The sequence below is a fragment of the Oscarella lobularis genome, chromosome 8, assembly GCF_947507565.1.
Source record: "Oscarella lobularis chromosome 8, ooOscLobu1.1, whole genome shotgun sequence".
Taxonomy (NCBI): Eukaryota; Metazoa; Porifera; class Homoscleromorpha; order Homosclerophorida; family Oscarellidae; genus Oscarella; species Oscarella lobularis.
Genome location: NC_089182.1, coordinates 2,247,364 through 2,274,066, shown reverse-complemented (window position 1 = coordinate 2,274,066; position 26,703 = coordinate 2,247,364). Strand labels below are relative to the sequence as shown.

The 26,703-nt window shown below is 52.8% G+C and overlaps 10 protein-coding genes and 1 long non-coding RNA gene across 15 annotated transcripts; 6 read left to right on the top strand and 5 right to left on the bottom strand.

Moving 5' to 3' along the window:
• Nucleotides 1-6: 6 nt before the first annotated feature.
• On the top strand, nucleotides 7-2,034 carry LOC136189876 (calreticulin-like). Of its 2 annotated transcripts, none has more exons than XM_065977907.1 (9): nucleotides 7-156; nucleotides 212-316; nucleotides 372-514; nucleotides 588-651; nucleotides 713-807; nucleotides 868-1,077; nucleotides 1,133-1,390; nucleotides 1,449-1,658; nucleotides 1,722-2,034. In XM_065977907.1, the coding sequence occupies exons 1-9, from the start codon at nucleotides 72-74 to the stop codon at nucleotides 1,860-1,862; spliced, it is 1,311 nt and encodes a 436-aa protein (XP_065833979.1). In that variant the 5' UTR covers nucleotides 7-71; the 3' UTR covers nucleotides 1,863-2,034. The 2 variants fall into 2 exon arrangements, with proteins under 2 accessions (XP_065833979.1, XP_065833978.1); XM_065977906.1 differs by having other exon boundaries at nucleotides 1,719-2,034.
• Nucleotides 1,858-3,509, bottom strand: LOC136189878 (uncharacterized). Its single transcript, XR_010670469.1, has 2 exons — nucleotides 2,329-3,509; nucleotides 1,858-2,281 (listed from the first exon to the last, which is right to left on the bottom strand). It is a non-coding gene; the product is annotated as an uncharacterized lncRNA (long non-coding RNA).
• LOC136189877 (mediator of RNA polymerase II transcription subunit 26-like) lies at nucleotides 2,556-3,685 on the top strand. Its single transcript, XM_065977908.1, has 3 exons — nucleotides 2,556-2,714; nucleotides 2,797-2,871; nucleotides 2,948-3,685. The coding sequence occupies exons 1-3, from the start codon at nucleotides 2,652-2,654 to the stop codon at nucleotides 3,587-3,589; spliced, it is 780 nt and encodes a 259-aa protein (XP_065833980.1). The 5' UTR covers nucleotides 2,556-2,651; the 3' UTR covers nucleotides 3,590-3,685.
• Nucleotides 3,686-3,721: 36 nt separating this feature from the next.
• Nucleotides 3,722-7,544, top strand: LOC136190277 (deacetylase Oant_2987-like). The gene is made up of 11 exons (XM_065978388.1): nucleotides 3,722-3,764; nucleotides 3,814-3,947; nucleotides 4,003-4,129; nucleotides 5,630-5,746; nucleotides 5,802-5,957; nucleotides 6,014-6,127; nucleotides 6,179-6,264; nucleotides 6,318-6,397; nucleotides 6,447-6,548; nucleotides 6,598-6,849; nucleotides 6,902-7,544. The coding sequence occupies exons 1-11, from the start codon at nucleotides 3,748-3,750 to the stop codon at nucleotides 7,022-7,024; spliced, it is 1,308 nt and encodes a 435-aa protein (XP_065834460.1). The 5' UTR covers nucleotides 3,722-3,747; the 3' UTR covers nucleotides 7,025-7,544.
• On the bottom strand, nucleotides 4,158-5,506 carry LOC136190279 (uncharacterized). Its single transcript, XM_065978390.1, has one exon. It carries the CDS (start codon nucleotides 5,346-5,348, stop codon nucleotides 4,242-4,244), a length of 1,107 nt encoding a protein of 368 aa, XP_065834462.1. The 5' UTR covers nucleotides 5,349-5,506; the 3' UTR covers nucleotides 4,158-4,241.
• On the bottom strand, nucleotides 7,022-9,207 carry LOC136190276 (phenylalanine--tRNA ligase alpha subunit-like). Of its 3 annotated transcripts, XM_065978386.1 has the most exons (12): nucleotides 9,048-9,207; nucleotides 8,853-8,993; nucleotides 8,714-8,803; nucleotides 8,546-8,664; nucleotides 8,385-8,477; nucleotides 8,201-8,329; nucleotides 8,026-8,141; nucleotides 7,890-7,974; nucleotides 7,741-7,837; nucleotides 7,512-7,680; nucleotides 7,261-7,453; nucleotides 7,022-7,204 (listed from the first exon to the last, which is right to left on the bottom strand). In XM_065978386.1, the coding sequence occupies exons 1-12, from the start codon at nucleotides 9,186-9,188 to the stop codon at nucleotides 7,087-7,089; spliced, it is 1,491 nt and encodes a 496-aa protein (XP_065834458.1). In that variant the 5' UTR covers nucleotides 9,189-9,207; the 3' UTR covers nucleotides 7,022-7,086. The 3 variants fall into 3 exon arrangements, with proteins under 3 accessions (XP_065834458.1, XP_065834457.1, XP_065834456.1); XM_065978385.1 differs by having other exon boundaries at nucleotides 7,512-7,837; XM_065978384.1 differs by having other exon boundaries at nucleotides 7,512-7,837; nucleotides 8,853-9,207.
• Nucleotides 9,105-14,605, top strand: LOC136190274 (cyclin-G-associated kinase-like). Its single transcript, XM_065978383.1, has 23 exons — nucleotides 9,105-9,350; nucleotides 9,413-9,474; nucleotides 9,535-9,591; nucleotides 9,643-9,751; nucleotides 9,808-9,941; nucleotides 10,047-10,172; nucleotides 10,237-10,326; nucleotides 10,385-10,624; nucleotides 10,685-10,730; nucleotides 10,785-10,881; nucleotides 10,934-10,983; nucleotides 11,039-11,187; nucleotides 11,240-11,362; nucleotides 11,413-11,558; nucleotides 11,612-11,725; nucleotides 11,788-11,874; nucleotides 11,934-12,051; nucleotides 12,114-12,196; nucleotides 12,251-12,447; nucleotides 12,502-13,827; nucleotides 13,878-14,023; nucleotides 14,085-14,261; nucleotides 14,314-14,605. The coding sequence occupies exons 1-23, from the start codon at nucleotides 9,230-9,232 to the stop codon at nucleotides 14,413-14,415; spliced, it is 3,900 nt and encodes a 1,299-aa protein (XP_065834455.1). The 5' UTR covers nucleotides 9,105-9,229; the 3' UTR covers nucleotides 14,416-14,605.
• LOC136190278 (muscle, skeletal receptor tyrosine-protein kinase-like) lies at nucleotides 14,473-16,276 on the bottom strand. Its single transcript, XM_065978389.1, has 3 exons — nucleotides 16,226-16,276; nucleotides 15,150-16,128; nucleotides 14,473-15,096 (listed from the first exon to the last, which is right to left on the bottom strand). The coding sequence occupies exons 2-3, from the start codon at nucleotides 15,960-15,962 to the stop codon at nucleotides 14,620-14,622; spliced, it is 1,290 nt and encodes a 429-aa protein (XP_065834461.1). The 5' UTR covers nucleotides 15,963-16,128; nucleotides 16,226-16,276; the 3' UTR covers nucleotides 14,473-14,619.
• On the top strand, nucleotides 14,629-25,048 carry LOC136190273 (neurogenic locus Notch protein-like). 2 transcript variants are annotated; one of them, XM_065978382.1, is made up of 8 exons: nucleotides 14,629-14,733; nucleotides 15,138-18,017; nucleotides 18,072-23,378; nucleotides 23,435-24,223; nucleotides 24,279-24,348; nucleotides 24,406-24,481; nucleotides 24,546-24,682; nucleotides 24,740-25,048. In XM_065978382.1, the coding sequence occupies exons 2-8, from the start codon at nucleotides 17,942-17,944 to the stop codon at nucleotides 24,990-24,992; spliced, it is 6,708 nt and encodes a 2,235-aa protein (XP_065834454.1). In that variant the 5' UTR covers nucleotides 14,629-14,733; nucleotides 15,138-17,941; the 3' UTR covers nucleotides 24,993-25,048. The 2 variants fall into 2 exon arrangements, with proteins under 2 accessions (XP_065834454.1, XP_065834453.1); XM_065978381.1 differs by having other exon boundaries at nucleotides 14,634-15,079.
• Nucleotides 16,383-17,702, bottom strand: LOC136190280 (transcription factor Jun-like). Its single transcript, XM_065978391.1, has one exon. The coding sequence runs from the start codon at nucleotides 17,642-17,644 to the stop codon at nucleotides 16,601-16,603; it is 1,044 nt and encodes a 347-aa protein (XP_065834463.1). The 5' UTR covers nucleotides 17,645-17,702; the 3' UTR covers nucleotides 16,383-16,600.
• On the top strand, nucleotides 24,975-26,669 carry LOC136190281 (INO80 complex subunit B-like). Its single transcript, XM_065978392.1, has 10 exons — nucleotides 24,975-25,085; nucleotides 25,148-25,436; nucleotides 25,499-25,572; nucleotides 25,627-25,672; nucleotides 25,722-25,821; nucleotides 25,886-25,937; nucleotides 25,988-26,091; nucleotides 26,154-26,216; nucleotides 26,290-26,411; nucleotides 26,476-26,669. The coding sequence occupies exons 1-10, from the start codon at nucleotides 25,079-25,081 to the stop codon at nucleotides 26,603-26,605; spliced, it is 987 nt and encodes a 328-aa protein (XP_065834464.1). The 5' UTR covers nucleotides 24,975-25,078; the 3' UTR covers nucleotides 26,606-26,669.
• Nucleotides 26,670-26,703: the final 34 nt, after the last annotated feature.

Sequence of the window (26,703 nt, the reverse complement as noted above, 5' to 3'; positions counted from 1 at the left end):
GAGCCGCCACGTGGTCACTCAGCTCAGTCGTTTCACTCGTTCAACGCACAGTCCAACGACTTCGTTTAGCTATGAAGCTTCTCATCTGCTTAGTCCCGCTCGTCGCTCTGGCTCTCGCCGAGCCAACGATCTGGTTCAAAGAGACGTTCGAAGATGGTAAGACGTCGCGACGCGCCCCGGCGCGCGAGTCACGCCGTTCTCCGCCCTGCAGAAGGCTGGAAAGACCGATGGGTCTCGTCGAAAAAGAAAGGCAGCGAAGCAGGCGAATTCAAATGGACGGCCGGCAAGTTCTACGGCGACGCAGAGAAGGACAAAGGTAGAGTAGAGAGAACGAAGGCGTGTCTTCGCCTCATATTCCCTCCTCGTCGCAGGCATCCAGACGTCGACGGACGCGCGATTCTACGGCGTGTCGTCGAAATTCACCGAGGACTTCAACAACGAAGGCAAAACGCTCGTAATCCAGTTCACCGTCAAACACGAGCAGGACATCGACTGCGGCGGCGGCTACGTCAAGGTGAGAGAGAGAGTCGAACGCGCGCGAACGCGCCTCGCAGAGGAACGCCTTTCGAATTCGTCTCTTCGACTAGGTGTTTCCCAATTCGCTCGAACCGGAAGAAATGCACGGCGAGTCTCCCTACAACATCATGTTCGGTAAACATAGAAAAACGGCGAGATGAGTTGTCGATCTAGCGTTATATTTTTTTTCTCAAAGGGCCTGATATTTGCGGACCGGGAACGAAGAAAGTGCACGTGATTTTCAGTTACAAGGGAAATAATCTTCTCACGAAAAAAGATATTCGATGCAAAGTATAATGAGGCTTTGTTTCTTTTATTTTTTCTCTTGTGCAAGTGTTCTGTTTTTGATAGGATGACGTGTTTACTCACCTCTACACTCTCATTGTGAGACCCGATAACACGTATGAAGTGAAAATTGACAACGAAAAAGTTGAATCGGGCAAACTCGAAGATGACTGGGATTTCTTGAAGCCGAAAGAGATTCCCGATCCGGAGGCGAAGAAGCCAGAGGATTGGGACGATCGAAAGCAGATCGACGATCCAGAAGACACGAAACCCGAGGTACAAGACTTCTCAATGCCAAAGTAATGATCTGAATTTTTTATTGTAATCCTAGGACTGGGATAAACCACAGCACATTCCTGATCCCGACGCCAAGAAGCCCGAGGACTGGGACGACGATTTGGATGGAGAATGGGAGCCACCAATGATCGATAATCCTGACTATAAGGGTGACTGGAAACCGAGGCAGATTGACAATCCGGCCTACAAGGGCGAATGGATTCATCCCAAGATTCCTAATCCTGAATATGAGGAGGACGACAAATTGTATCAATATAACTCGTTTCAGTTCATTGGAATTGATGTGTGGCAGGTGAGAATGGCTCCCAGAGTGACGTCTAGTTTGTGTACTACACACCGCTCTTGTTTAGGTCAAGTCTGGCACCATCTTTGACAACATTCTCGTGACGGACGACGAGGAATATGCAAAGGAGTTTGGCGATGAAACGTGGAAGAAGACAAAAGACGGTGAGAAAAAGATGAAGGATGAGCAAGACGAAGAGGAGCGAAAACGACGAGAAGAGGAGGAGAAGAAAAAGAAGGAGGAGGAGAAAGAAAAAGAGGGCGACGAGGAGGAAGAAGTAAGAAAAGAACGCATTAGCATCTATTCTTGATTGATTAATTAATTCGTCATTGTTTAGGAGGAAGAGGAGGAGGAGGAGGACGCGGCTGCTGGCGACGAAGCCGAAGCTGAAGATGATGGTGAAACCGAGGGAGACAACGGCGCTCCCGAGCCTGAGGGAGAGGAAGAGGAAGAGAGCGCTGAAGTCAAGGATGAGCTATAAAGGTGGCTCTTCTAGGAGCATTGGATTTAGCTTTATTTGAACTTCACTGTCTTTTTCTGGCTGGTGTGTCAAAAAATGGGAGCGCGTGCGTCTTTGGGGGCTTAAATTTGTGTCTAGTCTGTGTGTTTTAATACACTTCATCATCAAAAAAAATAGCGAAAGTGAAAAAACACCCAGCAAACGGCACAAACGCAAAAATTTTCAACTGTCTCGAGTTAGAGAATGGTACAGCATCCTCTTACGACGACCCTTCCGTGAGGGTGATGAGGATGGTGATGTACGGGCGGGTGGTGATGGTGTACGGGGGGAGGATGATGATGCACCGGGGGATGATGATGATGTGCGACTCTCTCTTGATGGACGGCATTAGCCTGGGCCTGTCTCACGGCCGCCGCCCCGTACATGCCATGTCTGGCGTCCTGCAAGCAACGTGCTCGCTCTCAGTCGCTTCTTCTACGAGACTTACCCAGTTCGCTTCGCGTCTCAAAGCCCGTTCTTCCCTTTTCAACGCTTGATTGTGGTGATGTCCGCCATGGTGGTGTCCGTGGTGGTGAGACATCCTTCAAGTTCAACGCTGCTGAAAGTGCGACTCAATTGTCACGTGCTGAGACAAATGGCGTCATACCAAGGCGTCCATTGGCTAACGCTAAATAGCAGCGTCCCCGTATAGAACGTCATCCTGGCTTTATTTGTCTCCGCGCCACTGAGACGCGAACATGTGCTTCGAGTGTCGTTCGGGCACAGGCGGTGACGTAGGGCGGCTCCCCGATCGGTCCCGCAGACCATGCAATGGTGCAAGTTGTCCAACAATTGACGGCCCAATTGTTATCAGCTCTCAACGACGAAGGAAAGGTACGTTCTTTCGACCGATTTCGCGCCCTCTCCACCCAAAGCGACACCACGCTTCCCCTCTATCGCCGCCATCTTGTGTCAGGTCACCGACGAAGCGATCGTCGACGACGTGATCGCCAAACTTGAAAAGATGCCCGTCACGCCCGAAATGCTAGAAGTGAGTTCGAAAGCGAAAAAGGGGGGGCCTCTTTGGGGGGTACAGCAACTAACCTCATACTGTACGCGTCTTTCAGACGACGCGAGTCGGAAAACACGTAAACGACATTCGAAAACGACTCAAAAGCGAACGTTTGGCGAAGCGAGCGAAGAAACTCATTAAAAAATGGCACAAATTCGTGAGTTTTCGCGGCGGCGGCGGAGGCGGCAGCACGAATCCAAGCACGCCGACGTCGCGATCGTCGACACCGAACGGATTCGTCGTACGAAAACTCGCCGCCGCCGTCGCCAACGTCTCGTATCGCGCTCCGGGCTCCAGTTCGGTCGCTCCCAGTTCGGTTGCCCCGAGCGACTCAGACGACGCGCGTCCCGAACAAGAAGAAATGCTTGAAGAAGAGGATAAGGATATGGAGGACGAACGTCTTTCTGAAGGAAAGGATGTGGGTGCTTCAGTTCCAGTCACAACAACGAGTATTGGTTGTGATGACGAGAGTCGACAGCCACCAGATGTTTGTAGCGACGAGAAATGTCGACCGTCTTTTGTCGTGGACGAGTCGCTCCGGGAGACGCCGCTCTATGGACGTCAGTGGGACGGCGTTGATGGGCGTGTTTGCGAAGACGTCTTTTTTGAGTGGAGAGAACAGATGCCTTTTTTGAATGGGAGTGACGGTGGTGAAGGCGAATCGTCTGTCGTGCAGCCTTATGTTTATTTGCAGTAGCGCGAGTTATTCGTTTTGGTGCATTGAGTTCATATGATGCCAGATCTATTAGACGTAAGAAATAATAAAATAAAGTCTGATTTTTTTTTGTTCGAATGGTATTGTCTTTCGGCACGTGACGAGCAGCGTACGTTAATCAGCTTCTGGACTCAGAAAGAATGAGAATCTTGCTAAGGTTTGATGCACGCCGTTGCTTTCTATTTTACGCTATTGACGCAGCGCAGAGGTGGAAAAGTAATCGATCCCGCTAACGGGCTGGAAGACCACTTGGACGTCCTCTTGCAGGACGGCAAAATCGCGGACGTCGGCAAGAGCTTGAACGAGCCCGACGCCGACTGCAAACAAGTCGATTGCAGCGGTACTACTCACGAACGCATCCTCGCTCGCTCTCATCGCCGAATAAATCCATGCAGGCCTTCTCGTCGTTCCCGGTCTCATAGACATTCACATACACGGATACGAGCACGCGACTCCACTCGGCATCGACGTCGATCGCTATTGCCTGGGACGAGGAGTGACGACAGCGGTCGATGCAGGAAGGTAAAGCTGTAGATCATTATATAGGAGTTCTGTTTTTACATGTAGGGTACAGTAGCTAGTAAGGTACAGTAGTCTCTATAGTGACAGGGTTGTATTAGTCAGAGTCAATTGTTCATTTTTCCACGTCGATGACGAGATTCGACGGCTCGTCGCTCTCGTCGTCGTCGTCGTCGTCAGCATCATCATCATCAGTCGTTGCTGTGTCCATCTTTATAGTAGTAGGCACGCTTGCATAAACGGGAGTCGTCGTCGCCGCCGCCGTCATTGTCGCCGCCGCCACTGTCGTCGTCGGTGGCAATCGCGCGACCCGATGCACAATCCACGGCTCGGCGAGCGTGATCGCTTGCGCGCAGGCCGCCGCCGCCGACTCGCGACGTTTCGAATCGATGCTCATACGCGCGATTTCGATGCACTGTCGTCGCTTCTCCTCGGTGTCGGGATGCTGGCCCATCTTTCGAATCGCCGCGCAGATTTCGGCGAGAAGAACGAGCGCCGGCGTCTTACCGACGACGAACCGCGGCATCCGATTTTCCTTATTGATTCCCAACGTCGGCGGCCGATTCGCATTGATCAACGACGACGTCTCGTTTCCGCCCGTCGTCGGATGATAGTCATAGACGATTTCGCCGCGACGAATTAACTCCGTCGATGCAGCTCGAACAATCGAGGCGACCGGTCTCGCCGCCGCGGCCACCGCCGCTGACGACGACGACGACGACGTCGACGACGAAGCGGCGAACGAATGCAAGAGCTGCGCTTGCTGAAACAAGGCAGTCTGATGATGATGATGAAGATGGTGATGATAAGTCGCCGGCAATGGCGTGGGCGTGGTCGCTGCGGAAGCGACCGGCTCGACGACGCGTTCGGATCGTCGCCACTTGGGCGGCGGTCGTTGGACCATGACGAGCTGGTGGGCTTTGCCGCGAACGAAGAGCCGATGTTCGAAGTGATAAGCGCCCGTCGTCGGCACTTCGACGTCCTGCGTTCGCTTGTGAAAGCCGTACATGTGAAGTTGGCGAATGAAGCTGGAGAAGTGCTTCGTTTTGAAGTAGACCTTGAGAACGCGTTCCTCGAACGCCGTCATGCTCGGCACGACGACGTAGGCGCCGTCGCCGCTCCAGCGTATCGCGTCGTCGAGATCGGGATTTTCGACGAGGTCCCACAGTTTGTCGACGAAGCGCTTCTCTTTTCGTCGATAGTAGCCCGGTATCGGTTCCATGGCGGCGAGTGTTTTTAATTTGGACGACGAAGCAAGCGCGATCGCGTTCTCGTCGTTGGCGTCGCGTCGTCGAGAGACCGATCAGAGAAATCTTTCCATTGTGTCGTCACATTTCGGCCAATCGGCGATTGCTACGTCACAGTAGGTGGTAACAAAAATTCTACGGGTTCAATGAGTTGACTTTGACTTCCGGGGGAGAACGCGTTGCTAGGGTCGCGCGCTAACCGAAAATTCACTTTTTTCACGTGACGACGCGGTGATTTGGTGATTTTCCTGTTTAGTTCTGGAGCGAGCACGTTCGCCGGACTTCGGAAATTTGTTGCCGAGAAATGCGAGACTCGCCTGTTGGGATTTCTTCACGTCTCGCTGCACGGATTGGCTTCCGCAGGCTGCGCCGGGTAAGAGAACATTTTTGCTTAGAGCAGCACGACATTCAGATCTCTGACGTCGAAGATACGGAGCTGGTGGCGAGTGTGATTCGCTGAAGCAAGTGAACGCAGACCAGTGCTCTAGTTGCATCAACGACAACAGAGATATTCTCATTGGCGTCAAAGTTCGATTGACGGCCGACGTTTGCAACGACGGGATAAACGAGAACGAAGCTTTTGAGTCGGTTTCACGCGGCCAAAAAAAATGAGCACATTCAATTATCGCGTGATATATAGACGGGCCATGAAGGCGGCGAAAGCGTCGAACGTTCCTCTTATGGTTCATCATTCGATATCAAGTGTTCCCGTAGAGGGGAGTGCCGATCCAAGTGTCCTGACTTGTCCGGGGAGGTATTATCGGTCTGAACGCAGTTAGCTGTCTTCGCTTGTAACGTTCTTTAGCTTGTCGAAGGGCGACATTTACACTCACGCTTTTCACGGCTTAAAATCCAGCATCATTAATGCAAAAACTCATACGATCTACCCAGGTAAGAAATAATTAATAGTTAGTCTGCATGCCGTTGAGTTGACTGTGGTACAGCCGTTTGGGAGTCGAAAAAACGCGGCGTTTTGTTTGACGTTGGTCACGGCATGGGCTCATTCAGCTGGACAGTGGCCGAGGTATACAAAAAATATTGGTTGGACACATAGGATTCCAAGTTGCACATAGATATGTGCCAAAGAAGGGTTTTGGCCAGATCTTATAGGATCGGATCTTCATCGCGAATCTTGTGAGGGTCCGGCTTACGATTTAGTCACTGTCATGAATAAGGTGTGCTGAAGGCACTTGGCTGATTTGATTACAGAAATCGATTTTCTAGATGCTCTGTATCGGAATGCCTCTGAAAAACGTTATCGAAGCCGTGACAGCGACTCCGGCCAAGGCAATCGGATGGGCCGGTCATATAGGATCTTTGACCATTGGAACGACGGCTGACATCACTCTACTGGCTCTCGAGTCGTGCGACATCGCGCTAGAAGACTGCCAAGGACAGATGAGAAGTCTAAGACAGAGACTCGTTCCTAAGGGAGTCTGGAAAGGCGGAAACGAAGTGCAGATTACAGAGCCCGAGGTCTTTGAATAGTTAAATGCGCACCTTGTGTGTGCCACTTATTTCTTCACAGCGATTTCCCAACGAGGCCATCTTGGAATCGAGGCGAAAAGATTGGCCAAAGCTACTAATACGAGATGAGCAGAGACCGGGGAGCAATGCAAAGCGCCCGAAGACGTCATGGGAAGTCAAGTGAGGTATCAATTTTTTTATTTTTTTCGCGTGCAACAGTTTGGTCGCCCCTCGAAAAACCTAATCTCACGTTTTCGTCGTCTTATTCAGCCGGCACAGCGGGTTGTCATAGACCATCTGGAGATTGACCTTGTGTCCAATCAAATCCCTGATATTGTCAATTCCGTACTTAATCATCGTCGGTCTGAAAAGAAAAACGACTCGAGTAACGAACGACACTTCTCAACCGCCCGCGCTCACCGTTCCAACGACAATCCCCAAGCAATGACAGACACGTCGTCGGGAAGGCCCATGGGACGCAACATTTCCGGACGAAACACGCCGCTATTTCCCACTTCAACCCACTTTTTCAAGCCTTCGTGGTAACTAAAGACCTCCATACTCGGTTCAGTGTACGGATTGTACGCGGGCTTGAAGCGAAGCTTCTTGATGCCTTCAAAGGGGAGACCCCATACCAGTAGGACTGATGAACATATATTGCGTCTCTATACCTAGTTTGCTGAAAAATTGATGCAGAACGCCAATGAGATCGCCGAGGGTTAGGTCGTAGTCGGCTACGACGCCTTCGATTTGATGAAATTCGGCCAAGTGAGTAGCGTCGAGCGTCTCGTTTCGAAACACGCGATCAATTGAAAAATATTTCACCGGTTTGAACTTATCCTGCAAAGAAAGTCGGGTAAGGTGAAGCAGATCGAGCGACGCTTTCCCCTCGGCAAATACCTGCGCCAATTTGTAGAGCATCCTGGCGCTAACCGCGGTCGTGTGCGTCCTCAAAATATTCTTCTTCGCCTCTTCAATTTTCCAATCGTACTTGTACCTTTGAGAAAGATACAAATATACAACTGGTTACCCCCGTGGTCTGTTGTTACCCTTGAGATCCATAGCCGCCTTCGCTATGGACTTTCTTCACTCTTTCCAGATAGTCCATTGGAAATTCGTGCGCACACTTGGGCTCTGGAAAAAAAAAGGTGATTGAACGTACAGTACGCTTATTTATCCGCCGACCTTTTATAAAGAACGTGTCGTGCGCATCTCTCGCCGGATGTTGCTGGGGCTGGAAAAGAGCGTCGAAATTCCAGAAGGAGCTCTCAACGAAATTATTCGTCGGCATCTCAGTGAAACTGCAAGAAGAAGGGGAGAAATAAGAGAATCCTTTCGTGGCGTCATCCCATGCACTGACCCCATTTCAAGGAATATCTGTCGGTATTCGGTGCGAACTTTCAAAAGCGGATGCAAGTGACCGCTGGCGGGCAATACACCGCGAGCATCGAAGTTGTACTCCTTGAATTTCTTGTCCTTCCAATTACCACTATTTGCAAAAGGGTTCATACGCGGAAGTGAGAAATATCAAAGACCACGCCTACGCTGTCAACATTTCTGGCGTCAAATCCGTTTCAAGTTTTTGAACGGATGTCGAAAAATTCGTTCCCTTGGTAACGTCAAGGCTTTTAATGATTCTTTTAAAAGTAAAATTATATGGCGGCTAGATTCTTTCTCTCTCTCCCTCCCCGCAACCCCCACCTACACTAAAGAGACTAATTTTCTCTTCTTTAGATCTTTCAGCTGGGCGTCCGTCGCATCCCCAACCCGACCGTCTCGAATCGCTTTCAACAGCTCCTGTACCGTATCAGTAATGGACTCGACCTAAACATCCTGGATGCTACAAAAACATTAGAACCCGTTCGCTCGCAACCTTTCGATGTACGGTCGCCTCCTTATCGAGTCGAATCCATCCGGCGGACATTGCCTTACTGAAGCCGACCTTGGCGTTCGGCGACGATTTCTAAATAGGCGACATGACGCTTTTTTCTTGCGCCACGAATCGATCGGACCATTAGATCGGCTTGGAGCGTGCCGCGATCGCGATCGACGGCGTGGAAGACGATCGCTTCGTGACTGCCGCGTTCGGCGACTTCGTTTCCCTCGCCGGTTGTCTCCCATCGTTCCTTGCGCTTCTGTTCGACATGGATCACCTGAAACGAGGCGGCGAAACTCGAACCGAATCGACGGAGATGAATTCTACGCACGTCGCCGACAGATTGAAGACTTTTTACAGCTCCAACGACGAGTTGGTGATCGACGCCGAGTTTGGTGGCAAAGTCGTAGCTGTTTACGTGGCCGGTGACGTCCAATTCGGCTAGGATTCTCCTATCGAGCTCTTCAGCCATTTCTCTAAAGCACGCTAACTGTTTCCGAAGGAAAGGAGACCATGGCCGATCTCTTTCGCTCGGCTGTGAACTACTTCAGCGGCACGACGGGCGACTCGTTCGTTGGTCGCGTCGTGAATCTCGGCGACTACGAAGTCAAAGTGAAGCGACTTCTCGGCGGAGGTTCAAAGAACGACCCCTCCCCCTTCCCGTCTCGAGACAAACACGAGTTTCTTCCCTTTCAGGCGGGTTCGCATACGTTTACGCCGTCCAAGACGTGTCAACGGGCCACGAATACGCTCTAAAGGTAAACCGCGATCGCACTCGCGCAGCGATAAGGCGAATCGACGCCTTTTTTCCCCCCCAGCGCATCATAGCCGATCGGGAAAACGCGCCGGACGCGAAAAGAGAAATCTCGTTGCTGGTAAGGAGCCGCGCGATCGAGTAGCGATCGAGTAGCAGTATCGCGCTATAGAAAAAATTGTCCGGACATCCGAATATCATCGAATACGTCAGCGGCGCGTCGTCGGCGGCGACGAGCGGCGGCGCCGTCGAATTTCTCATACTTACCGAACTGTGTCGAGGTTCGCGGGGGGGATTTTCCTTCGTTCGTTTTCTGTATTCTTTTTTTTTTCGAAAGGGGGCCAGCTGATCGATGTTTTGAATTCGAAGAGTCTGTCGTGTCGACAGGTCGTACGAGTCTTTCAGGAGACGTGCGAAGCGGTCGCTCATATGCATCAACAGAAGCCGTGCGTCACGCATCGAGATTTAAAAGTGAGTGAGTCGCTCATACACAGACACAGTAGTAGAATAGCAGCAACACATAATATGTTAACCTTAGCCATTATGTAGTGTTCACACGATTTTTTTTTCTTTTAGATCGAAAATCTGCTCTTGGGTTCCATGGGCCAGATGAAGCTATGCGATTTTGGCAGTGCCACGACGAAAGCCATGCATCCGGACAGTTCGTGGACGCATCAGGATCGGAGTTTAGCCGAAGAACAAGTACGCGAAAAGGAGACACTTTTTTTAGTGAAACGGGAACGCACGTACGTCTTTTTTTCGTCAGATGCAACGATACACAACTCCCATGTATCGAGCTCCGGAAATGCTGGATTTTTATTCGGGATTTCCAGTCAACGAGAAATTAGATATATGGGTAAGTAGAATCTATAGAAAACGTTCTCTTTTTTTTTGTTCTAAATCTTGCGCTTCAGGCTCTTGGCTGTCTTCTTTTTATGCTCTGCTATCGCGAGCATCCCTTCGAAGACGGCGCTAAGCTTCGCATCTTGAACGCCAACTACAAGTTGCCGGAGGGCGGAAAATACGCCATTCTACACGATCTCATTCGTTCTCTTTTGATTATCGATCCGCGCAAACGTCCCGACATACACGCTGTCATTCGCACGATCGAAGCACTAGCAAGCAAACTCAACGTCAATTTATACGAACCTTCGGTAAAAAAAACGCAACGCGCTACTTTATTGGAGAATATACATTGATTGCGCTTTCCGCAGGACGAGCCTCTAATCGCACCCCTAGCGACAGTCGATCAGCCCAAAGGTGACGGTAACAGACGCTCTCTGTTCATGATTTTTTAGATTTCCTCCTTTGAAGAATCGGGATCGTTCTTTGGTAAAATGCGTAGTCACGCGGGCAATCTACTAAAGGGACTCAAAGACACGTCATCTAAGATGATGCATTCGGTGGCAGGGTATTGTTTTTGCTGACATCTCGACGTTCGAAGAAACGCGTGTTTTTTATAGGTACTATAAGGGACAGCTGGACGTCTCTTACATCACTTCAAAGATTTTAGGTAGTGTTCATACTTCGCGTCGCTGTATTTCACTCCTAAACGACTGTTGATTCAGTGATGCCCTACCCTCACGAAGGCATCGAAGCGGCAGTGAGAAACAGCGTCGGCGACGTTCGAGAATTTCTCGACACGAAGCATCGCGACCTTTACAAAATACTCAATTTCGCCGAGAAGGCGTACGACGCCGAAAAGTTCCACAACAACGTTCGCTAGCCTAAAGGAGAGTAGCTAGTAGCCGCGTGATAAACGTTATCAGGTATCTCACTACGGCTGGCCGGGAAAGAGGGCACCGTGGCTCGATCACTTGTTGACCATTTGCAAGGACATCGACGCTTGGCTCAAATCGGAACGAAATTCCGTAATTGTCATTCACTGCCAGGTGAGCAAAAACTCGTATCCGGTACTGAATTTGACACTTGTCGAGCTCAGGATGGAAAAGCGACGTCTGCTACCATTGTAGCGGCTTATCTCATATATTGCGGGCTCTTCTCCTCGTCTGAGGCTGCCTTGAGATTTTTTGCTGATCGCCGATTTCCGAACGGTTATCGCGGTATAGTTAGACCGTCGCAGAGAAGGCGAGTAGTGAAAAGGCGTTGATTTTTTCTTTGTAATATAAGAGATGCACTAGGTGCGTAGATTGCGTAGCGCAATTGTTCGCGAGTCCTCCGCTCGTGCCTCATTCGAGGCCCATGAGCGTCAAGCAGATTACATTCACAACCATCCCTATTTTCAATTTGAATAAGTATGCTCCTCGACTCGATTTCGTGCCGCCAGCTAATCTAATCTCTGCCTTCTTCTTTTTAGGACTGGATGTAAACCGTTTGTAGAGGTTTTTCACAGGGATCGACGGCTTTTCACGTCCGTTCAGAAGTCGTCGTTAGATCAACTACGGTGCGAAGGCAAACGCGTTTGTTTTTCGTCTTGAAATAACGACGAATTTTGTACGACAGAAGCTACACTGTTGAAGATGGAGTTATTCAGATTCCTCTCACTGGAACTGCGCGTGGCGATTTTGTTATCGTTGTACACCACGTGCGAGGTCTTCCCGGCTCCAAAGTTCTTCACAAGGTAGCGTTCGTACGCTCCTCCTCCTCCTCCTTTGGTTTCTCTATACTCTTGTGCTATACTAGGGATTGACTGCTGTGAGAATGTTTCAAATACAGCTGCACAGCGGCTTCGTCGATCCAAGTCTCAACCAGCTCACCTTTTCACGGTTAGTTGTCGTTATAGCGCAGATTTCGCTCTACTACTTGTTTTATCGCGTTAGAGAGGAATTAGACGGAGCCATGAGCAATCAGGCGAAGTTCACCTCCACTTTTCAAGTGGTTCTCGACGTCGAATTTTCGTCGTCGCCGTCGTCCACCTCGTCAGTTAATCCGTGGGACAGTCTTTCTCGTAAACCCGCCTCTCCGTTGTCTTGTTTCAAAACGGAGGATGAAGAGCAGACGGCTATAGACAAATATGGTGAGCGACGAAAAAACTCGTTAACCTCGATTTGGGGCATCGTTCTTTTGTCAGGCCAAATGGACAAAGTTATAGCGCGAGAGTACAAAGATAGCCCTCTGACGGCACCGCGACGAAAAGTGGCCTCGCCCGTCCGCGATCCGCCGAGACAACAAAATGGGCCACCGGCAACTTCCGAATCGTCGTTCTTCGCGACTCTCGACTGGAACGAAAGCGATAAAAGGAAGCCGGAAAACGACACCGGCGAAGTGAATCTTTTAGGCGACGATTTGAGCGACGACGACGACGACGAAGAAGAAGAAGAAGAAGAGGAAAGTGAAACGCGCGATATTTTCGGTGCGACGGAAGGCGGTCCGGGCTACACGAAACCGTCGGAAAATCTGTTTTCCGAGAGCTCTGAAGGCATTCTGCTTGATCTTGGTGGTAGTGGCGGCGGCGGCGGCGGCGGCGGCGGCGGCGGCGGCGAAAGTGTTCCTCCTGACATTCTGCTTGACTTTGGTGCGTCTGTGGGCGGCCAACAGCATGCCGCTCGCGATACCGTGATTGGCAATCCGTTCGCAACCGATACCGCGAATTCCAATCGGCTGTCTCAACCGAATCAGTCCCTGTTGACGTCTCATTCGGCTCCCGTGAGCCGAACGTCGTCGATGAGTCCAATCGTTCCGTCGTCTCCGACTCACGGAGAAGAGTTCGACATTCTCGGCGATTTGGCATTCAGTGGCGGCACGTCCGCCGCCGGTGCCGGCACAGCATCGCCATCAGCGTCGCTTCTCGGAGATTTTGGCGCACCGCCGCCGCCGGCAGCGACGACGTCGAAGACGAGTAACAACTTGTTCGATCCGTTCGACTCGAGCGGCATGAGCGACATGGATCTTCTCAGCGGAATGCCACTTCAGCCTCAACAATTGGGCGCGCAACGCCGTTCGTCCGTTCCCAAGTCATTGGGAATTCCTCTCGGCGGCGGCGGCGGCGGCAATCCTCAGCTTATGAATCGTGGGGCAGCGTCGTCGATGGACACCCTCCTCGGCGACTTCTCCTCGCCGCCGACGTCGACGTCCGGTCGAAAGAGCGGCAGTCGCGTTCCGGCGTCGGCTCCCGGCTCGTCGTCGACGAGTCCGACGAGTTCGAGTGCGCCGACGGATCCTTTTGCCGCATTTGGAAACGTCAAACCTGCCGGCGGGAAATTGACGATGGGTCAAAAGGCGAAGTCGAGCAGTTTCGTTCCATCGAAGCCACCGATGACTCAGAGAACGATGTATACAGCGTCGGGATTCCAGCACACTCAGCAGAAAAGTCCGTCCGGAGCACAGTCGCAGTCAAAGGCGAACTACAGCAGCGTGTTCGGGGGTCGAGACGAAAGAGGAGTCAGAAAACCTTTCGGTACGATTGATTTATTGGTGCGACGATTTCTTTTTCATTTGTTTTTCAAGGTGTGCGTCCCCAAGTGGCCGAGACGGCGTTCGGGGATCTGCTCGGCACTCAGGGATTCAATCCGTCGCGACAGAAAGGTCCGACGTCGTTGAAAGACATTGCTCAGAAAGAGGACGAAAAATCGTACGATCCCGAAACGCTCAAGGTGAGGCGCGACGGCGACTCGGAAAGTCGTAAACGCGTGGGCGAGACAAATTCGTGCCTAGGTGCGTCGATGGGCCGACGGAAAACGAAAGAACGTTCGCGCACTTCTCAGCACTTTGCATCTCGTACTTTGGGAGGGAGCGACGGGATGGAAAGAAATCGGCATGCACCAACTCATCAATCCCGATCAGGTGAAGAAGTATTATCGAAAAGCTTGCCTAGTCATTCATCCCGACAAGGTAAATATATATAGACAGTTATTTCGTCGTTGCGACATTATTTTGTTCCTAGGCGACGGGAGAACCGCACGAGAGTCTAGCGAGGGCCATATTTATGGAGGTGAACGAGGCGTACAGCGCTTTCGAAGAGAGCGGCTGCCGGCCCTTGGTGTGACGTCGTCATCTCGCTCCTTTTTCTGCAGTAAGTGTATTCCCTCCCGTTCCGATTTTATGTATATACATAAAACTTCGGATGTAAGCGCTATTTCTATTTTGACGAGACTTTGATTATCTAATATGCCTGCAAACGTCTATGTGGTGTCCCTTAGCTAAGCTTTATTATTGTGTTTTTTTTGGCTGCTTGGTGCTGTTTTTTCTCTTACAGCGACACGCTGCTGTCGTCGTCGTCGTCGTCGTCGTCGTCGTCGTCGTCGTCGTCCTTCTCTTCCTCGGATTCATTCGTCTTGGCCAGAGCGGAGAGCATTTTGTGCAGGTAAAAGAAACGGGGTCGCTTTTTCGGATCGGGATTCCAGCATTGGTTCATGACGCCGAACACGTCGTCGGGACACTCGCGCGGACGCTCGAGTCGTCGGCACTTGACGATCGCCCCGATCGCCTCCCCGTTGCTCATGCCCGCGTACGGTCGCGCCCCGAACGTAAAGATCTCCCAAACGAGCACGCCGAACGACCACACGTCGCTTTCGACGGTAAAAACGCGATTCTTAATCGCTTCGGGAGCCATCCAACGCACGGGTAGCAGGACGTCCTGATTTTGACCCACTCGAAAGTAGTCCTGGCTATTGACGTCCTTATTCAAACCGAACTCGACCACTTTCACAGTTAGCTTCGCCGTGACCTTTGGTGTAGATACTAGATAAATTGCGGTTTATCTCTTAGCTTTTCGTGTACCTGACAGTTTCTTGCCGCGACGTCCGAATGAACGAAGTCTCGCGCCGCCATGTAATTGAGAGCGTCGGCGACTTGACTGGCCATTGCCGCGAGATCGCTGTCGTTCAGTAGATGATGCTCGAGTTCAACGCTCGACGCGTCGGCGTCCTTGACGTGATAGGCGCGACGCGCCGACAGGAGAAACGCGTTCAACGGGCCGTACTCGGAGTGCTCGTACAGAAGACAGCGAGGCGGCTCGTCGCCGGCCGTGCACACGCCGAGAAGCGCGGCTATGTTGGGATGATTGAATTCGGCCGCGACGCTCATCTCGAGACGAAAATCGTCGCGAATTTTCGACGACACGCTGGCGCTGTTGTCTTCGGCGAGCGTTTTCACGTAGACGGTGCTCGTCATTTCGCCGTCCTTGATTCCGACCGCTTCGGCGAGGTAGGTTTTTCCGTAGAGACCCGTGCCGAGATCGCGCGTGAAACACATGTTGACGCGGGGGAATTCGAGCGCGCCGAGTTGCTCTTCGAACGACACATAGGCGGGATTTCGAAACACGTTGTCGATGACGCCGAAATTGTCGTGCGACGGACGAACGAGATCCTTCATCGACGAGGCGGCGGAACGACGCGTCGCCGCTCCCAACGACGACGCGCCTTTTCCGCCGCCGCCGTTGCCCGTATTCCACGTCTGTCGACTGTAGCGTCGAAGCAGGAGGCAGACGACGAGTACGAGAAAAGCGGAAGCTCCGAGAACGGCTCCGAAATATATCAGGAAATTCTTTGAAGTGTCCAGACGAAGTTCCGCTGGAAAGGAGGCGTTGTTCATCGTTGTGCCGTCGGGTAGAGGGGCGTTGTTGCGTAGTGATTTCTTTTCCTTCTCTCTCCGTCTCTCGATCGAAAGCGGACAATGATATTTTGGGATCTCTTTTCCTAACAATCGCAGCGAAAGATCCTTTCGACTTGAAACCGATTTAGGAGGAGGAGGAAAAGACCTAAGGAGAATAGGAAATTTCCCTGTATTCCGCAGCAACCGGAAAACGAAATGCAATTAGATTACAGTAGGTGCGGAAATTCCGTCAGCACGCGTACCGAATTGGAATGGCAAGAGCGCCTTTTTCGTCCACGAAAAAGAAGGCCGAGCGGGGTCAAGGAATAAATGGGGAGGTGACGCGCGAGTCCCGGAGACCCCACCATGCAAGAAGATCCCCCGATCCCTCCCTCCCTCTCGCGAAGCCCAGCCCAGTGCTTCACATAAATCATCATCCTTTATTTCAATCGAATATACTACGATATGACTATATGACTAAAGCTTCTAACATCACATTGGAGAAAAAGACTAGATAATGTACATTTCTAGAGACGAGAACTACCGTACAGTGGACATCCTCGAAAGCAGGAAAACAAGCAAAAAATGCGGAAGTCTCGCGGCGGCGGCAGCAAACGTGAGAAAATCAAAAAATCAAGTCATCGAGCAGTGAGAAGAGACGAATCGACGAGAATCGATTTACATCCCATGTGAACGTGCCCCATAATCTTCTCCTTGAGCGCCGACAATTCCTTTCGCAGCGCAAACAGCTGCGTATTCAACGACGTATTCTCCTCGCTCAATTGCAAAACGATCGTCTCCAAATCGGCCTGACGTCGAAGTTTCTTGTCGCGACAGCGCGCCGCCGCTTCGCGATTGCGCGCCCGTTTTCGCGCCGCCCGATACGCCTGCCGTTCGACGGGCGACATGCGAGCGATCGTCGACTGGTCGAGCTTCGGAGGCGAGTGAGGATCCCATTCGTAGCGCTTCGCCGACGACGGCGAATTGACGCGCGTAGGAGGTCCGCTGCTCGCACGCGACGTCATCGAATGTCGTCGATCTTCGGGCGGCTGCGGCTCGTCGTCGTAGCCGTCAGCGATACTTTCGTTTTCTTCGTCGTCCGACGCGGGATCGCCCGTTGCGATCGTCGAAGCGGAGTCGCCGCCGCCGCCGCCGCAATGAGCGACGGGCGCCGCTTGGGCTTTATTGCTCAAGTGTCGTTCTGCGTGAATGCCGCCCCCCTCGCGTCTGAGTCGATGTAGAGCGTCGATGAATCCCTGACTGTATTGGGCTTGCTGTTCGGTGCACGACATCGTCGGATTCAGAAAGCCGGTCGGCGTGAGAGCTAATGCCGTGCTATTCACGAACGTCGGCGAATTCAACATCATGAAATTTTCCAGTTCGGAAGTCGGAGTGGCGGCGAGCGCCATGGGCGTGCTTGAGCTTGCAACTGGATTCCCAGCAGCGGTGCTGGGCAGGTTGTAACGCCCACTCCCACGCGCGCTGAGGTAATCGGGCACAGTTGCTTCGTCGTTTTCTCCTTCTCCCCGACGCCGATTTGGAATTTCTAGGGACAGATCTATTCTGGTTTTTTTTTGAGTTGCCGAGTCGTGTTCGCCAGCGTTGTCGCCAGCGTCGTCGTCGTCGTTGTGCGAGAACATGCTTTGTTGATCAATAACGTCCTCTCTTTTTATGTATTGCATGGAACGGACGCGACGAGGACAATCGGAGGGTTGTTTGGAAATGACCTCAGCTCACGGTCACGTTCTGTGATGTATTGCAACGCAGCGCTGACTCAACATGATGTCACCACAATCGGGATAGCGATGACGCCACCCTTTTAATGAGTCCTGACGTCAATTGACGTCCCGTATTATTTTTCTTTGCCACCCTGCAGCCGTACATTGCAGATAAAACTGTAACAGCAAAGTCTGCACTACTAAGCGAAGACAACGGACGCTTCTGTGTCAAAAGAAGACGTCAGAAAGAAGTGGATCGCGATGAAGCTGGGAGGCGTTCCCATGGCCAAGTGTTTGTCTTTCTTGGCTGTCGCCGCCCTTTTCCGCTTGACGCAAGGTACGCTAGTTCGCTAAGTAGTACGTACAAACACGCTGACTCACATCCTCAAAGGTCAATGCACGAATCGATCGTGTCTAAACGACGGCACGTGCGTCGAGGCGCCGTCGGCTCCGCCCGGAATGCCAGTCTCGGAGACGTGCCTATGCCCGCCGAGATTCACCGGTCCCAGATGCGAAACGGCGACGACAGACGACTGCGCCTCGTCGCCGTGTCAAAACGGCGGCACGTGCGTCGACGAAGCGAACGGATTTCGCTGCGAATGCCCGCGAGCGTGGACGGGACCGGCGTGCAACATCGACGTCGACGAATGCGTCGTCGACGTCCCGTGCATCCGGGGCACGTGCCGAAATCTCGCCGGCGCGTACGAATGTTTGTGTCCGTGTGGGTGGGGCGGACAGAACTGCAGTCTCGTCGTAAGCGAGTGCGATTCGAATCCGTGTCTGAACGGAGCCGCGTGCCGTCAAGCGAACAGCGGAACGTGTTACGCCTGTTCCTGTCAAGCCGGCTGGACGGGAAGACGATGCGAAATCAACGTCGACGATTGCGCGTCGATTCCGTGCGTTAACGGCGGCACGTGTACGGATCTCGTCGACGGTTACGCGTGCAATTGTTCGTCGGGCTACGCCGGTCGACAATGCCACGTCGACGTCGACGAATGCGCCTCGTCGCCGTGCGCAAACGGCGGCACGTGTAACGACGTCGTCGACGCGTTCTCGTGTCGATGTCCTATCGGATATACGGGCTCTCAGTGCGAGACGTACATCGACGAATGCGCGTCGTCGCCGTGTCGGCAACCGGGCGCGTGCATCGATCACGCGTATGGATACACGTGCGATTGTCCGTCGGCGCTGGGCGGATTTCGCTGCGAGAAGCGACAGCTGTGCAGATCGCCGTCGACGGCCGCCTGTCTCAATTGGGCCATTTGTGAGGACGTCCTCGAAGTCGGCGGCACGGTTTGCGTGTGCGAGTCAGGTTTCACGGGCGATCGCTGCGAGACGAACCTAAACGAGTGCGAGTCGAATCCGTGTCAAAATAACGGAACGTGCGTCGATTGGATCAATAGCTATAGATGTAATTGTGCGTCCGGTTGGACGGGAGCGCACTGCGAAATCAACGTGAACGAGTGCGAATCGAATCCGTGCGTTCACGGACCCTGCGTGGACAAAGTCGGCGGGTTTGAGTGCTTTTGCGATAACGGCTATCTGGGAACGCATTGCGACGTCAACTTCAACGACTGCCTTCACGACGACTGTTCGTCGAACGCGCTCTGCGTCGATCTTGTCGGCGGATTCTACTGCAACTGTTCGGCGGGTTACACGGGCGCGCGATGCGAGACGGACATCAACGAGTGCAATTTCGCTCCATGTCGAAACGGGGGAACGTGCGTCAATCTCGACGGCGATTTCGAATGCGTGTGCGTCGTCGGCTACACGGGAAAGGTCTGCGAGACAAACGCCGATGAATGTCAATCGGGACCGTGTTTGAACGGGGGCAACTGCGTCGACGGCGTCAACGGATACGCGTGCTCTTGTTCGGCTCACTTCACCGGATCACACTGTGAAACGAGTATCGATTATTGCCTATCGAATCCGTGTCAAAACGGCGGATCCTGTCGCGATTTTATTGGCGGTTATAACTGTTTGTGTCCGCCGGGATTCACGTCGACTCACTGCGAGACGAACGTTGACGAGTGCGCGTCAAATCCTTGCCTAAACGGCGCGACGTGCGACGACGAAATCGGCGGATATCGATGCCGTTGTACGGCCGGATACACGGGAATGCACTGTCAAACAAACATCGACGAATGCGCTTCGTCGCCGTGTGCAAACGACGGCACGTGCGTCGACGACGTCGACGGCTACGCGTGCACGTGCGTCGTCGGCTTTACGGGAAGTAACTGCGAGTCGAATGCAGACGAGTGCGCGTCGAGTCCCTGTTTGAACGGCGCGACGTGCGACGACGACATCGGCGGCTATCGATGCCGTTGTACGACCGGATATACGGGAACTCACTGTCAAACAAATGTCGACGAATGTGCGTCGTCGCCGTGCGCCAACGCCGGCACGTGCGTCGACGACGTCGACGGTTACGCGTGTTCGTGTGCGACCGGTTTCGCGGGACTTCGATGCGAAGCGGACGTCGACGAGTGCGCGTCGTCGCCGTGTCGCAACGGCGGCAATTGCACGGATCGCGTCGCCGGCTACGCGTGCTCGTGTCGCGACGGATTCGTCGGCGACGACTGCGAAACGGACGTCGACGAGTGCGCGTCGTCGCCGTGCGCGAACGACGGAAATTGCAGCGATTTCGTCGCCGGCTACGCGTGTTCGTGTCGCGACGGATTCGTCGGCGACGACTGCGAGACGAACGTCGACGAGTGCGCGTCGTCGCCGTGTCGAAACGGCGGCACGTGCAGCGACGCGGTGAACGGCTACGCGTGCGCGTGTGTCGGCGGATACGCGGGCGTCGTCTGCGAGACGGACGTCGACGAGTGCGCTTCCGGACCGTGTCAGAATAACGGGACCTGTCGCGACGGGGAAAATCGGTTCGAGTGCGATTGCGACGTCGGCTGGTTCGGCGTCAATTGCGAGACGAATCGCAACGAATGCGGATCGAATCCGTGTCGTCACAATGCGACGTGCGTCGATCAGCAAGCCGGTTTTTACTGTCGTTGTACGTCCGGATACGCGGGCGTTCAGTGCGAAGTGGAAGTAAACGAATGCCAATCATCTCCTTGTCAAAATTCTGGTATGTGTCACAACCACGTGGGATACTACTCCTGTCAGTGTTCCGTCGGATATACCGGCGTTCAGTGCGAAACGAACGTGAACGAGTGCGCGTCGTTGCCGTGTAAAAACGGAGGCACGTGCGTTGATGAAATTGCCGGTTATCGTTGCACGTGCAACAACGGTTTTACGGGAGATGATTGCGAGAACGAAATCGACGAGTGCACGTCGGCTCCCTGTCAAAACGACGGCACGTGCAGCGACCACGTGGGATACTATTCCTGTCGATGTTCTATCGGATATACAGGCGTTCAGTGCGAAGCAGACGTCGACGAGTGCGCGTCGTCGCCGTGCGAAAACAACGCGACGTGCGTGGACGAAATCGCCGGCTATCGTTGCACGTGCAGCGACGGTTTTACGGGAGACGATTGCGAGAGCGAAATCGACGAGTGCGCGTCGTCGCCGTGCCAAAACGACGGCACGTGCGTCGACGAGGCGAACGGTTACGCGTGCACGTGCGTCAACGGATACACGGGCGCCGTCTGCGAGACGGACGTCGACGAGTGCGAGACGACGACGACGACGGCGTGCGAGAACAACGCGACGTGCGTCGATTTGGTAAACGATTTCGTCTGCAGTTGCGCGATCGGTTTCACGGGTCGATACTGCGAGGCGAACGTCGACGAATGCGCCTTCGAACCGTGTCGAAATAACGGTACGTGTCGCGATCTATTCGGTTCGTACGCGTGCGATTGTCCGTCGGGTTACGACGGACGGCATTGCGATTCGGAGATCGACGAGTGCGCGTCGTCGCCGTGTCAAAACGGCGGCACGTGCAGCGACGACGTCGGCAAATATCGATGCGCGTGCCGACGGGGTTTTACCGGCGTCGATTGCGAGGTCGACGTCGACGAGTGCGCGTCGCGTCCCTGTCAGAACGGCGGCTATTGTTTCCAACCGTCGCCCGGCGTCGGTTACATTTGCGTTTGCCCGCTCGGAATATCGGGAAGGAATTGTGAAACGGATTTCGACGAGTGTCTCTCGTCGCCGTGTCAGTACGGCGGTCGATGTCTCGACTTGCCGAATCGTTTTCTCTGCATTTGTTCGGACGCCTACACGGGTAAGCAATGCGAGACGGAAATCGACGACTGCATTTCAAATCCGTGTCTAAATAACGCCACGTGCGTCGACGCGATCGGCGGAGCCGATTGCGCGTGCCGTCGCGGATTCACCGGCTACCTTTGCGAGACGGAAATCGACGAATGCGAATCGTCGCCGTGTTACGGCGCGTCGACGTGCGTCGATCGTCTCGACGGATTCGATTGCACGTGCGAAGAGGGCCGAACCGGTTCTCGGTGCGACGTCGACGTCGACGAATGCGAATCGTCGCCGTGTCGCAACAACGCGACCTGCGTCGACGCGTCGAATCGTTTCGCTTGTCTCTGCGCCGTCGGCTACACGGGAATCGTTTGCGAGACGGAGATCGATCACTGCCTATCCTCGCCGTGCCGTAACAACGCGACGTGCGCGACGTCGCCGACGGGATACGCGTGTCTGTGCGAAGCCGGCTACTCGGGACGACGATGCGAGGCGGAGATACGCGAGTGCGTCTCGTCGCCGTGTCGAAACGGCGCGACGTGCGTCGATCTCGTCGACGCGTACGAATGCGTTTGCGACGCTTCGTTCACGGGTCGGGAGTGCGAAAGCAAAATCGACTTCTGCCTTTCGAATCCCTGTCGAAACGGCGCGACGTGCGACGACGGTCCGACGCGATATCGATGTCGTTGCGCCGTCGGATACGTCGGCGACGAGTGCGAAGCGCAGATCGACGAATGCGCGTCGAATCCGTGCGCGGCGAACGCGACTTGCGTCGACGATGTCGCTCGTTATTCGTGCGTTTGTCCGTTCGGATACGAGGGCGATTTCTGCGCCGACGAGATCGACTTTTGCCGGTCGAATCCGTGCGAGAACGGAGCCCTGTGTCGCAGCGTCGTCGGCGTCGGCTATACGTGTTTCTGTGTGCCCGGTTTCTATGGGCTAAATTGCGAGAAAGATTACGACGAGTGCCAGTCGGAGCCGTGTCTGAACGGCGCCGTCTGCGTCAACGTTCCCGGTTCGTTTGCGTGCCGCTGCGCCGACGGATACACGGGGCGAATGTGCGAAACGCGATTGCGCGGCTGCTTTGGATCGCCGTGTCTGAACGGGGGCATCTGTCGAGAACTGGCCGATCCGTACGAGTACGAGTGCTTCTGCCCGGTCGGCTATTTCGGCGATCGATGCGAGAGAGAGCATCGCGAGTGCGTGTCGACGCCCTGTTCGAATGGAGCGACTTGCGTCGATTTGATCGGCGATTTTCGATGCGTTTGTCCCGCCGGCTACGGCGGTCGTCTGTGCGAGATGGAAACGACGCGACGTTGCTCGTCGTCGACGTGTCGTAACGGCGGAACGTGCGTCGAGGACGACGGCTCGTTTGCGAGATGTTTATGCCCTTTGGGATTGGCGGGGGAAACGTGCGATTCGCCTGCTAGAAGTTGCGCCGACTTTCCGTGTGTAAACGGGGGATCGTGCACGAATACGACAGACGGGTTCGACTGCCTCTGCCCATTCAATTTCTCAGGGAAATACTGCCAAGACAGTGAGCTCTACATAAAACCTTTGTTCCTCTAATTAAGACGTCAATTCTTTTTATAGGGATAACGATCACCGTTCCCTACGTCAATGTATCCGGCTTTCTTTCGTTTCCTTCCATTAGATCTACCAAAGAGACAAAATTGTCACTGAAATTCTATTCCGATTCGACAAACGGTTTGATTTTTTACACGGGCCCCTCTGCTCTCCAAAGTCGAGGCGATTTTCTCGCTGTCGGTTTGAGCGAAGGTTACGTCGAGTTACGTTTTGATCTCGGCTCGGGCGTAACCGTCTTGAAATCGGAAACGAAAATTTTGCTCGGCCAATGGCACACAATTGAAATAACGCGAGAATCGAATCAATTGGCGAGCCTAGCTTTGGACGGCGACGACTACGTCGAGTCGTCGTCGATCGGACCTCTGACAATTCTCAACGTTCCGTACGGCGTTTATTTGGGAGCGAAAGAGGAGGGCATTCCCGGTTACGTCGGATTCGCGGACAGCTTTGCCGGCTGCGTTAGTCACTTGGAATTGCAGGGAAATACTCTCGACGTCAATAGGGATCTCGTCAAAGGGGCTGGTGTGATCGATTGTCCTCGGCAGACGCCGTGCGATTATGATCCCTGCGAGAACGGGGGGAGTTGTTTCAACGCGGACGCCGATCGCTATCGTTGCCAATGCGCGAAAGGATACGCGGGGGTGAATTGCGAGCACGAAATAACGGCGTGTTATTTGGCTGGGCTTGGATGCGCGAACGGAGGCGAGTGTCGGAACGCGAGCGACGGACCGAGATGCGTTTGTCTGTACGATTCGAAAAGAAAATTGGCGTACACGGGGAAAACGTGTAGCGAACGTAAGAGCTTTTAATTGCATCAAATAATAGGCTGGAAAATAACTGGATTTTTTAGGAGAATCGCTTGGGGACGTCTACTTTGACGAGTACGGCTCCTTGTACTTCTTCAGCAAGGCTTTCGTTAGGTTGGACGCTTTTTACACGAAATTTCGCTTTTGGTTTTACCTATCTATTTTATGTAGTGGGCGAGCTGTCACAGCCGTGAATTTGTCTTTCAAAACGACTCAGCTTAGCGGTCTAATTTTGTTCAACGGAGATGTAAGTGTATCTCGGAGTTGACGCTGTCTAGGTATATATGGACTATATCTATACGTCTGTTTAGATGACTGGAGACTTTTATTCGATCGGCTTGGAGAACGGCCGCGTGCGCTTTAGCTTCGATCTGGGTAGCGGTATTAGATCCATCGTATCTGGTGTCTTTGTTTCCGACGGAGATTTTCACAACGTCAGCATTATTCGGTACGATTAATTAACTTGCAACTTAAAAACAGCTCGATTATTTTTCCTTTTTCGCAGTATTCGCAACGTCGCAAACATGACCGTTGACGGCAAGGATCTACAGACGGGGCAATCGCGTACTGGCACATCTATGCTAAATGCAAATGGAAAACTGTACGTTGGAGGCGCGCAGGACATCGTTCGCTACACGCGCGGTTTATACGCGACCGGTTTCAATGGTTGCCTGGCCAACTCCGTGGTCCTTCAGTCTACAACTAAACTTGACTTACGCTTTGCTAACGAAGGGCGAGGAGTCCAAAATTGCAACTAATTAATTTTTTGTTATTTTCATACGTTAATCGTTGATACAGTACATATCCGTGTTTTCTAGCGCGCGCCGCGCGTGGAACTTCAGCTATGTCGGGTGAATAAACGCTTCAGGACGAGAAAATCGATCGTTTTTTCTTAACGACGACTGTTAATTAGACATCAACGTCGACGACGAAGACTCGCCGAGCGTGCAGCCGAGTCGAAAGAGGCACAAGAAAGGAAAACACAAGAAAGAGAAGAAACACAAGAAGAAAAAGGATCGCGATCGCAGCCGAGCGGGCGAAGTGACCGCCGCTGCAGCCGATTCGGACGACGAAGATCAGAAAACGACCTCGCCGTCTCGAAAGAAACGGCGAAAGGGAAACGGCGGCGGCGCAAATCCCCACGTCAAACTGAAGATCAAATTTGGAGGCCAGACAATGGCCACGGCCGAAGCGATGCCGAGGCACGAACAAAAATAAAATTTTAATTAATTAATTAATTAATTAAATTTAATTAATAATTTAGTTTGCCCGCAATGCAGCGAAAACAACATCGTTCTGCTCGAGTTATAGTGGAAAGCGATGAAAGCACGGAGGAGCGTACGTGGGGAAAACGCAGCCAATATGTTATGTTTTAGTCAATTTTTATAATAGGCAGCCAATTTCGTTCTGCTCCCGCGCCTGCTAAGTCCAACGAAGGGTGAGAAATTTTTTTGTTGCTCTTCTGCTTGGAATTCTTTTTCTTCTAGTGAAGATGAAGAAAGTCGCTGGCTTGATGCTCTCCACTCCGGCGAGCTGAACGAGAGAGGCGACTTGCCTAGTCATCGAGTCATCACCACGGCGAGACAGGTGGGCAAAATCGCAAAGGAAATGTTTTGGGGGTGTGCTATTGCTGTTTGCTGTGGTGGTCAAGATGTCGATGTTGGGCTCGGGAGGTGGCTCCAATCTGTTGGAATTGCCACTCGGTCAGAGGAGAATTATAGCATGTTAATGATTGACGTACGTCTGTGCGTAGGTCCGTCGCCAAGTAAAGTGATGAACGAAGAAATGCAAGCGAGAAAGGTCGAGTCGGCGAGAAGGAGACGACAGCGCGAAGCGAAGCGACGGGAAGAGCAAAAGGTAAAAGAGAAAAGCGTCGAATTTAATTATCAATCATACCGCCCCATCGCACTTTTGATCAGAAACAAACGGTCACAAAGTTGATTACAAAACAAACAACGACGAAGAGAAAAGACGATGACAAGGTAAAGAAATGCGCGACGCTTTATACACGTTTATCCATCAATCAACCTGTATACGCACCTGTTCCGTCTGTAGTCGCGAAGTAAGGCAAAGCAGTCGAGTGCCCAATCGCACGTGCATTACGTCAACGGTCGAGACTCTATAACCCTATCCTTACCGATCGGACTCGTCTACCCCATAGACTCCGAAAAGTCCAAGTGAGACGACCGCGATTTTACGCGTACGCGTACGAAAAGTATTTATCCTTATCCTTTTTTTGAGGACCCCGCCTCCGCCCGTTATCTGCGCCGCCGAGGGGTGCGGCAACGCGAAGAAGTACTCGTGTCGCGCGACGAACGTGCCGCTGTGCAGTTTGGAGTGCTATCGGAAAATACGCGAAGCGAAAGCGTAACAAAATATAAAATAAGTGCACACACGTACGTATCAGCGAAAACATAAACGAAGTCGTCTCGTTATTTGTTGTTTACCCGCCAACCGTCACACACACGT

Coding starts and splice junctions, on each gene's coding strand:
- LOC136190279 (XM_065978390.1), bottom strand. CDS start 5,348: ATGGAACCGATACCGGGCTACTATCGACGAAAAGAGAAGCGCTTCGTC.
- LOC136190276 (XM_065978384.1), bottom strand. CDS start 9,188: ATGGCTGAAGAGCTCGATAGGAGAATCCTAGCCGAATTGGACGTCACC. Junction 8,142..8,200: donor CAGATATTCCTTGAAATGGG/GTCAGTGCATGG, acceptor TTCTTCTTGCAG/TTTCACTGAGATGCCGACGA. Junction 7,838..7,889: donor GGCGGCTATGGATCTCAAGG/GTAACAACAGAC, acceptor TCTTTCTCAAAG/GTACAAGTACGATTGGAAAA.
- LOC136190281 (XM_065978392.1), top strand. Junction 25,437..25,498: donor ACGGCCGAAGCGATGCCGAG/GCACGAACAAAA, acceptor TTAATAATTTAG/TTTGCCCGCAATGCAGCGAA. Junction 25,573..25,626: donor CGATGAAAGCACGGAGGAGC/GTACGTGGGGAA, acceptor TTTTTATAATAG/GCAGCCAATTTCGTTCTGCT.
- LOC136190280 (XM_065978391.1), bottom strand. CDS start 17,644: ATGCAATACATAAAAAGAGAGGACGTTATTGATCAACAAAGCATGTTC.
- LOC136190273 (XM_065978382.1), top strand. CDS start 17,942: ATGAAGCTGGGAGGCGTTCCCATGGCCAAGTGTTTGTCTTTCTTGGCT. Junction 18,018..18,071: donor CCTTTTCCGCTTGACGCAAG/GTACGCTAGTTC, acceptor ACATCCTCAAAG/GTCAATGCACGAATCGATCG. Junction 24,224..24,278: donor GGGGAAAACGTGTAGCGAAC/GTAAGAGCTTTT, acceptor TGGATTTTTTAG/GAGAATCGCTTGGGGACGTC.
- LOC136190277 (XM_065978388.1), top strand. Junction 4,130..5,629: donor ACAGCGGTCGATGCAGGAAG/GTAAAGCTGTAG, acceptor TTTCCTGTTTAG/TTCTGGAGCGAGCACGTTCG. Junction 6,265..6,317: donor AACTCATACGATCTACCCAG/GTAAGAAATAAT, acceptor ACTGTGGTACAG/CCGTTTGGGAGTCGAAAAAA.
- LOC136189876 (XM_065977906.1), top strand. CDS start 72: ATGAAGCTTCTCATCTGCTTAGTCCCGCTCGTCGCTCTGGCTCTCGCC. Junction 317..371: donor CGACGCAGAGAAGGACAAAG/GTAGAGTAGAGA, acceptor TCCTCGTCGCAG/GCATCCAGACGTCGACGGAC. Junction 808..867: donor AAAAAGATATTCGATGCAAA/GTATAATGAGGC, acceptor TGTTTTTGATAG/GATGACGTGTTTACTCACCT.
- LOC136189877 (XM_065977908.1), top strand. CDS start 2,652: ATGGTGCAAGTTGTCCAACAATTGACGGCCCAATTGTTATCAGCTCTC. Junction 2,715..2,796: donor CTCTCAACGACGAAGGAAAG/GTACGTTCTTTC, acceptor ATCTTGTGTCAG/GTCACCGACGAAGCGATCGT. Junction 2,872..2,947: donor TCACGCCCGAAATGCTAGAA/GTGAGTTCGAAA, acceptor CGCGTCTTTCAG/ACGACGCGAGTCGGAAAACA.
- LOC136190274 (XM_065978383.1), top strand. CDS start 9,230: ATGGCCGATCTCTTTCGCTCGGCTGTGAACTACTTCAGCGGCACGACG. Junction 9,592..9,642: donor AAAGAGAAATCTCGTTGCTG/GTAAGGAGCCGC, acceptor ATCGCGCTATAG/AAAAAATTGTCCGGACATCC. Junction 13,828..13,877: donor AGGAGTCAGAAAACCTTTCG/GTACGATTGATT, acceptor TTGTTTTTCAAG/GTGTGCGTCCCCAAGTGGCC.
- LOC136190278 (XM_065978389.1), bottom strand. CDS start 15,962: ATGAACAACGCCTCCTTTCCAGCGGAACTTCGTCTGGACACTTCAAAG. Junction 15,097..15,149: donor TCGCGGCAAGAAACTGTCAG/GTACACGAAAAG, acceptor TCTACACCAAAG/GTCACGGCGAAGCTAACTGT.